Raw genomic sequence first — 9,384 nt, 5'->3', positions numbered from 1 at the left:
TATCTTTTACCGTGGTTATTGTCGACGTCTACAAACTGTTGTGCGTGAAACTGTAAACATCATCAAAAATATTTTGTGATAACACTGTAATGCAATATTATTATGCTTTATAGTTTATGACTATTGCCTATGTGTAACTGTGTACTCTCTTGTACGAGTTACAAGTCACAAGTCTTAAAAACTCACAAACATGATTAGCATGATTTGAGACATTATACATATTTTTATAGTTTTATACTACTCACGAATGATATGAATTCTTATTAAAATATGACAGTTTGTCAATAAACCAAACGTAATTTTTGGTTTCACGTTACATTTGATATTAACATTTTATTTTAAATACACGAAAAAATGATTACCACCATCCATACGAAAATACAATAGCCGAGCACAACAAATACAATTGAAGAACAAATCATTTTTAACAGATAACGAATTAAAAGGTAAAATTTATTTTGAATTTATATTATTTATTGTTTATCATTCAACTGTTAAAGAGCTTATGACATGGTTGACCATCCGTTGACACTTGACACCCTTTATATTGTAAAGCATCATGCATATTTAATCGTTATAAACCGTCAGTTTTTTCTAAAGTTAATAGGTCTCTGGTCATCTCCTTAAATACATATGCCTATAATCCACCTGTTAGGTTATTTAAGTCCTGTGTAAATAGGTAAAGTTGATCTAAACCATCATACATTTTTTAATACAAATTGTATATATATTTTTAAATAAAATTGTGTATATTCACTTATAATATTTTATAAGTATCATTATAATACTTTATTATATAGGAGGTTAGTTCTTTTTATTTTCTTGTTTTACCTTAAAATTTACTGAGTACAGATGTTGCATTATATTCCCCACACAAAATACCATTTGTACCTATTATTTATTGTTTATTAAACATTTGATTTATCTTTGAAATTAATTACTCTCACTTAAAAAAAAAGATAAATAAATTTCTTACCAGTTAAACAGATATTTTGAGTTTTTGACCCCTTGTACTACTATTAAATTATACATTTCATCACCACTCATTTTCTACATAGTATAAAACATGATATTATTGAAACCAGAAAACTTAAGTGATACCACTACTTAGTAATGTAGCAATAGATATATTACATATTCCTATGTAATAGTTCTGTAAAATAAAATGTAACCACCTGTTTTTAGACATTTTTACCTTAAAGATTATACTAGAGTAAATTATACATATTTTTACCAAGAATCAGCGTACAGATGTTTAAAATTTAATAAATGTGACGTTATATTTTATAAAGTTATTACTTATATGCTTGGAACAAAAAGTTGTATTCATGTATTTTTGATTATTTCAAATTGCTTATAAAATGATTTTATGAGGAATCTCGTAGTATTACATTCTCAAAATTTTTGGTTGAGAAAAAAATCTTTCATCAAAAATCCAGAATCCTAGCTATACCACTGATTACAGACACCAAATATAGTTAAAATTTAAAATTATTTAGATTATATTGTTATATCTATATAAATAATTTAAACATCATCGTGTATTACATACAGTGGAACACTGATTATCCAAATGTCAATCAACTGGACATATAATAATCCAGACTAGAATCGGACGAAAAAATAATTTCCAAATTGTAAATTAGATATCCACCATTTTATATATATGTATAGATAAAGATGATTCCTTACAATTATCGAACGCTGATTATTAGGACTCGGATATAAATACCTTTAAAAATACCAAAAAATGCATTTATAAATATTGTAAATTAATTTTACAATTTATAAATATATTTATACATTATAAACTCTAAAAGATGTCCTAAATATATAAAAAAATGAGTAAAAATTTAAATTGCATTTGCATTACACTGTACTATAAGATCAATTTACAATTTCAGCTTTATCTAATTTAAAACCGGATTACCTGATGTCAAGTTCAAAATGAAAATAATTTATATTACCTGTAGTACTTATATTTTGTAAAGTCAACTTATTTAGTCATAATATGAGAAATAGGTCAAAAATGCATTAAAATCTGCTAAAATGTAAAAAGTGCCCCAAAAAAAATTTTATTGTTAGAACACTGAGTATTTGAAACACATTTGTAGCTTGGTAAATATCATATAATAAGACATTCTAAAAAAAAATATGCAAATGCATTGAAATCCAAGCCTTATTGATTATTATTGGCTATTGCTATTATCACTGTTATTATTTATTCTTACTAATTCAGTTTTTGTCTAATGCCGTGCAATTTAGTGTGTCAATTGTTATAACGAGTGAATTTCTATGTTACAATGTTAATTGTTAAAAATTTTAAATTATATTATGTATAACTTTTGATGTGTTATATGTCAATCATCAGGATATTTGCTTATCCAGATCACCTTTGACATTAATTAGTCTAAATAATCAACGTTCAATCGTAATTATTATTTTGGTTTTTACAGAGTTCAATAAGAAAATAAAACGGTTCTATTCATCAATAAATATGGATGTTAAATTGAGTTTAATCCTTATGCTAACATTTCCATTAGTAACACCAATCCGTTGGCTTATGCATCCAAATACTCAAAAATGTTTACGTGAAGAACTCAGACAAAATGTATTGGTAAAAGGTGATTATGAAATCGCACCAATTGATGGTCAGTTTATGGATTATATGGTACGGGATTCTAAAGGACACATCTTAGCTAATAAACAAGACATTACTAAAGGAAAGTTTACATTTAGTACTGAAAATTATGATATGTTTGAAATTTGCTTTAATTCCCGTGTACCTGGATATCAAAGAGGAACTTTGCAAGAAGTTTCATTAAATATTAAAAGGGGTGTTGAAGCAAAAACATATGAGGGAATTGGAGAGGTGGCTAAATTGAAACCTTTGGAATTAGATTTGAAAATGTTGGAAGATTTATCATCATCTATTGTTCAAGATTTTTCTGACATGAAGCATCGGGCCGAAGAAATGCGAAATACAAACGAATCAACAAGCAGAAGAGTTCATTGGTTCAGTATGTTCAGCATTATTTGTTTATTTGGATTGAGTGTATGGCAGATCTTGTACTTAAGGAGATATTTTAAAGCTAAGAAACTCATTGAGTAATACTAATTTGTATCTATTTAAATTTACATTTTTTTCCTCTTACAGTCTTACAGTAAAATATATAACATCAATTGTAATTACAAGTTAATTTGTCTTAATGTATTTACATATTTTAATAAAAAATTCAATAAATTATGTTTTATCATTCTTATAAAAGTTGTATAAAAAATTATTATTTCATTTTTGGAGGTTGAGCAGTAGACTCCCAATGAATAATTTAACATAGGTATCAGTGGTAAATGCTGACTCCAATATATGAGGCATGCTCATTTATAATCATTATACATTCATACTTGGTATAGCCAAATATTAATAATATAGCAGTTCATTAGGAAACACAACAACTGAATAAGTATTGAGGATGCTTTGGGTAGTTAAGACAAACGGTACATACCACTTCAGTCAGTAATACATTTCTATGAATAGCTGTTAACAAGTCAATTCATTCTAACAGTGGCGATGGGGCGATCGCCCCCCCTCTAAAATTATTATTTATTACTAATTTATAAGTTTAATATCAAATTTCAAATTTATATTGTAGTATAGGTAATATTGTCAAAAATAAAAATTGTGTTTCCTATATTTACCCAAATATATGATATCTTCTATTTGTTTTACAATTTTATCGTCCTTTAATTTTATTCTTGCTTTTATGTTATTGTCTCTACTACATACAATGACTTAAGTCTTCTTTGTGTTTATTTTCATTTTTGTGTGTAAATCCTTTTCCATCACCTGTTACAGGCACTATATAAAAGTTGTTATTTTTAATTTTTATGAATTTCATTTGATTGTTAGTAGTGTATAGAGGAAAATATTTGTATGTAGTTTACTTAATGATATATTTATGAACTGAATATTTGATTTTAGATATTATAGTATAAAAATATTTTTTAAACATCTATAAGTAAAAATCTTACGAGAAATAAAAGTTTTAGAATAAAACTAAAATAGAAGACATAATTTAATAAAAAAAAAAAAAAATAGCTTGTATTACAATTTATATTTATGAGTATTTTTATAAGGAAATATAAGAAATAAAAAATATCAAAACATTCCTCTTTGTTGTTTATTTCTTGCAGCATTTCTTCTATTATGGTTCCCACTGAATGCTTTGTTCTCATTTTTCCTTTGTCTTTCCAACTCAACATTTGACCCAGATGGGATAGCTGATGAAGAAGCTACATGTAGTTTACCTTTATAATAAGACATGTTTAATAAAAAATGTTAGTGTTTTTGTTTTTAGTGGCAATACTTACTTCGATTGGATCTATTAGATTGCTTTGCAGCATATCTTCTAGCTTGCCGTTCTCGAACTTCTTCAGGGTTTTCACAAAATGGTTGAAAATTCAATACTTGCTGCGGTTCATCATCTGAAAATTCTTCTTCTACAAATTCAGTTTTAGCATTTTTCTCTATTAAAACCCTTGGTATAACATCTGGTCTCCTCTTTTCATTTTCATCTGCTGGTTCTGGTATGACATATTCAACTTCATCATATGTGTCATCATATTCATCATTATAATATGACTCTAATTCAGCACACGTAATTTCAGTGAAATTGTATTTTTCATAAAATGGTCGCATTTCATTTCGGAAAGATTTATCATCTAAGACTGCTTTAAGTTTTTTAAGTTTCTTATTTCTTAATAAAAATAAAACACAATATTATTACAAATTAATTATTATCTGTCAATAAATATCATATTGTTATATTTATTTTTATTCTTTTAAGTAATAAAGCCTACCCAACTTACCCTTTAATTGAAGGATCATAACCAGTAGCATTATCTTCATACTCTGACATCAAAGGAAGATTTAAATCATATTGAGTAAGTTCTGACGGAAGACTATCTTCTAAGACCATATTTATAACTTTTTCAGAATCCATGTCATAATATTCTAAACATTTCTAAACCAAAATAAAATATCAATTATAAGTAAATGTTATAATAAAAAATACAAATTAACTAACCTGAATAAATCCATCTCCTAAATGGGGCAATAAATCTTTAACGTTATTTATAAGAGACTGCAATTTTGCATTTTCTATATTTGTACTACTGGATTGCAGCTTAAAATATAAATTCATAATTATTATCTTATATTGATATAGAACAGTGTTTCCTAAACTTTTTGTAATGGCAACTCAAAAATTTAATGCGACCCCAACTAAAAAAAAAAGTTGCCTAGGTTTTGTTTTATATGTTATCAATATAGTTGCCTAATTAATTTACAAGTATCACAAGTCGCAACTCATAGATTGGGAAACACTGATATAGAATAATAAAAAAAAAATTGATAAAATAATTACCTCTAACTGTTGTTCTTCTAATTCTTTTTGTTCAAATTCAGTATATGGTTTATTAATTAATTCTAATGATTTTAATAAATAATCAAATCTTGTTGAGTCTCTAAAAGATTTTATTTTTATTAAAATATTTTCAAATAAAGTATAAATCATTCAAAAGTCTTACATTTCTTTGTTAAATTTTTGACATTTCTTTATATCTTTAGTTAAATTATACACAGCATTATAGTCAATAACAAATTCATTATATGATAATAGCTCACTAATAACTTCTAAATATTCTTCTACTGCATTCTCTGATCTTTATAAAGCAATAAATATAAAATTTATCGTTTTTAGAAATATAATTTACTCAAGATATATATTTACTTATTTGTAGTTTGGGTAGATATATGAATTAAACATTGTCGAACACACTTCACAAGTAATAATCTTGATGCATGTAGCTTTTCTTGGAATTTTTCCAATTTATTCATAGAAATTATTTTCTTATAAATTAGTGGTTTTATACTATGATAGAACAAAGCTATTCTAAACAAATATGATAAAAAAATAAAATTTATAAGTTAATTATAAATACTTAGGTTTTATATTTGTCATACATACTTAAGATGCAATTTCTCTTGATAGAAAAAACTAGAGGCTATTGGATAAATTTCCAAAAAATTTGAAATACTATATGATGTGTCTAATAAAAAATTAACTATATCTTCAATCATGCAAAGATTTATTTCTTCTATATCAGTAGAAGTTTCATTACTTTGATATCTGTGATTACCGTACTCAATGTCTAATTCAATTTTATCTTGAAACTGACTTAAACACTAGAAGTTTTAATATTTAAAATGTTTAATACAAATATTGCATTTAATTAGTTATTTTATGTAACTCACTTTAATTGTAAATTGAATAGAGTTTTTTAAATTTTCTTTGTATAATTTTTGACAAGCAAACAATTCTTTAAAAATTATTTCTAACTCCTTTTTATATAACTGGCCATAAATGGAACATATATCAAACAACATGGGAATACTTATAATATTGTTATTACATAATAAGCTCCACATATGATGAGGTGACATAAAATTCTCCTAATAAAATAAAATAAAATAAAATAAAAATATTGTTTAAAAACATTGAGAATAATTACTTCATTCTCTGAGGATGTAGTTAGCCGTTTAAATAATTTATATGCAAAGTATTCAATTTCATTGTAAATGACCATCACATCACTATCTTGTGGAAGTTGATCCATCAAGTGAGGAGGAGCAGCTTCTTGAAGAAATGTACATAATCCCATAGTAGCTTGTTTATTAAAAACAACTGTAGACCAAAATCTATAATATTAAATTAATATTAATAATAAACTCGAATATGTATTAATTTTAATAATATTTACTCTTTAAATGATAAATTTAGAAGAGTTTTAAAGTCTTGTACCAAATACTTCATCTGTTCTATCCAACATTCTTTTTGATCCAAAGCATTGGTGATAGATTTCAATGGATGAATATATCTCAAAAATTGTCTTTTAATCGCCAACTTTTTATCCTAAATATTTTTATTCAATACATGTAAAATTATTATAATATTTAATGTTTCATAATTGTAGCAAATTTAGTATTATTCCTAATTAATATTTTAATAATTTGTATTAATATTTCTATTTTGTTTATCTAAAAGTATTAAGAGGACATTATACTCATACATGTTTTACAATATATAGAATTTTGTGTTGATTGATCTATTATTGTTATGATAGTTGAAATGTGATAGCACAATACTCATTTAAAGTAAACGAATAAGCAATAACTAAAGATGTGCAAGACTTGTAATCAAGTTATCGGAAATAATAATTATGATCATAGCTATTAAATTACTCAAAGCAGAATATTTTAGGATTATGTTAGATTAAGTTGAGATAATTGGGTATAATGATTACTATAAAAGTATTTTTCTGTTTTAAAAATGTTAATTCATATTTTACAGATATCTATATTCCAGAATCAATTAATCAATAAGTTTAGAATTGAGTTAAATTTTATAGTGAAACTGAAATAAGCAATATATTAGTTTATAAAATGTGTATATTATAAATTAAAAACTTCTGTAAATATATATAAAAAAAAACAATTCAATTACAATGGGTTCATTACAAGATGATAGTTTATAATTATATTAACATTATATAATATTATTTCAAAATTTTACTTCGACAGCCATTTAGGCGTAAGCTTTGATGTAACCACTGCGATGAAATAAAATTTTTATTACTTTATAATATAGTAATTTATTTCACAGTTTCACACTGTCTTATAACTTAGAGATTTTATTTACTATTTATTATCACAGAACAATACGTTATTATGGAATAAGGACACTTTTTAAGGAATATAGATTCACTGAATTGACTAGTGATAGTAAAAGTGAACTCTAAATTAACCACTATCATAGATAAAGAAAAAGGTAAACACTATCTATCTATTATCAATTAAATTATCATGTATTTTGAATTTTCATATTCGTGCAAATGTGCAATATTTCAAACTTACAAAGTACTTGAGTACAACCAAATACCAATGGCTAAATACACATAAGTACATTACACAATAGTATATTTATTTTAGCCCTTATATCACAGACTATGATCATGGTTTTAGCCATTGACCATGGAACAGACGTACAGTTTAAGACATATATGCTATTAAACTTTTATATTAAGCTCCTAAAACATCATAAGACGTCAGTACATCACTATTAAAAGACCTTTTTTATTGACCAAATTGTTGTGGGATTTATTTAGGTACTTAACATTTAATTCGTAAAAACCAAATTGTAAAATAAAATTACCTATAAATTAAATACTGATAAGCCGATAGCTAGTGCCGGCGCTAGGGGAGGACAAATGGGACAAATGTCCAGGGCCTCGCTCTTATTAAAGTTAAACACGTTCATTTCATTTGCACTCCGTACTACCAGCAGTTCGGGCACGCGTAACATCTAAAATATTTAAGCTTTTTTTTACACATGTGGCTACAAATTTAAATATTATATAATTTACACTTAAAAAAAACATTCTTCTTTTCGACAACGCTTCCACAGCGTTTTACACTTAAAAGGAGTTTTTCCGGGTAACGCCGGGTAATTTAGCTACCTAGTAAAATACATAATAATTAGTAGATAAAAATATGTGTAAATTCAATAGATAATAGATAGAAAGTAATAGATACACACAATATTTCTGACAATATTAAGCTTGACCCGCTTTTGTTAGTGTATTTGTAAAATAAGAACTAATATAATAACTAATATAATAAAATAACTATACTTGGAGTCTTTTTATAACAAGTCAAAGAATATTTTTTAATATTAAATATTATTTTATTGAAATACTTTATAAAACGTTAATATTTCTCGTTTCTTGATATAAATAATTATTTAATTGGTATTTAATAAAAAAAAATGTATGCAAGGTAAGAACAGTGTTAGGTAATTTTCCACACCACCTTTATTATTAAACGACGTACAATAACATAGTCCGTATTGTTTAATAACTTTATGAGGTATTACACGAGGCGCGTTTTTTTTATTGTGGTGTCCCCAGTAGGCCTAATCCACATCGTAAGCGAGAACGCATCATATGCAGAGGAGTATTTAGGTAGGGGCTTTGGGTCCAGTTGTCCAGAACACCAAATTTTTATTTCGTACTTTATGAGTACTGGCGCAGTGACGTCAATCATTAATATTTTTCACAACAAATGTGTGCCATAGAGGTATAAAATACTATAGTATTTATATAACATGGTATTCTATGGTATTAACAGTTTGACCATTGCGCGGCGTAGAAGTTTTTTAATTTTTTTTTAATGGGGGGGGGAGGTGGCAAAATATGTGTTGCCCTTATTCTAAAATTCCTAAATACACCACTGGTCATATGAATGCATTCAAATAATAAAAAAAA

At 25.8% G+C, this 9,384-nt stretch overlaps 2 protein-coding genes across 2 annotated transcripts; one reads left to right on the top strand and one right to left on the bottom strand.

Moving 5' to 3' along the window:
- The first annotated feature begins 57 nt into the window (after positions 1-57).
- Positions 58-3,268, top strand: LOC132922445 (transmembrane emp24 domain-containing protein bai-like). The gene is made up of 2 exons (XM_060985978.1): positions 58-446; positions 2,457-3,268. The coding sequence occupies exon 2, from the start codon at positions 2,498-2,500 to the stop codon at positions 3,110-3,112; it is 615 nt and encodes a 204-aa protein (XP_060841961.1). The 5' UTR covers positions 58-446; positions 2,457-2,497; the 3' UTR covers positions 3,113-3,268.
- An 828-nt stretch (positions 3,269-4,096) lies between these two features.
- Positions 4,097-7,845, bottom strand: LOC132922444 (activating signal cointegrator 1 complex subunit 2-like). Its single transcript, XM_060985977.1, has 12 exons — positions 7,635-7,845; positions 6,823-6,974; positions 6,574-6,760; positions 6,317-6,514; positions 6,030-6,247; positions 5,793-5,954; positions 5,590-5,724; positions 5,427-5,526; positions 5,088-5,186; positions 4,870-5,024; positions 4,372-4,757; positions 4,097-4,308 (listed from the first exon to the last, which is right to left on the bottom strand). The coding sequence occupies exons 1-12, from the start codon at positions 7,644-7,646 to the stop codon at positions 4,160-4,162; spliced, it is 1,953 nt and encodes a 650-aa protein (XP_060841960.1). The 5' UTR covers positions 7,647-7,845; the 3' UTR covers positions 4,097-4,159.
- Between the last annotated feature and the right edge of the window lie 1,539 nt (positions 7,846-9,384).

Source organism: Rhopalosiphum padi, chromosome 2 (assembly GCF_020882245.1).
Source record: "Rhopalosiphum padi isolate XX-2018 chromosome 2, ASM2088224v1, whole genome shotgun sequence".
In the NCBI taxonomy this organism is placed as follows: Eukaryota; Metazoa; Arthropoda; class Insecta; order Hemiptera; family Aphididae; genus Rhopalosiphum; species Rhopalosiphum padi.
This window is presented reverse-complemented; position numbering and strand designations above follow the sequence as displayed.

Coding starts and splice junctions, on each gene's coding strand:
- LOC132922445 (XM_060985978.1), top strand. CDS start 2,498: ATGGATGTTAAATTGAGTTTAATCCTTATGCTAACATTTCCATTAGTA.
- LOC132922444 (XM_060985977.1), bottom strand. Junction 6,761..6,822: donor CTAAATTTATCATTTAAAGA/GTAAATATTATT, acceptor TTAATATTATAG/ATTTTGGTCTACAGTTGTTT. Junction 5,025..5,087: donor TAGGAGATGGATTTATTCAG/GTTAGTTAATTT, acceptor ATTTTGGTTTAG/AAATGTTTAGAATATTATGA.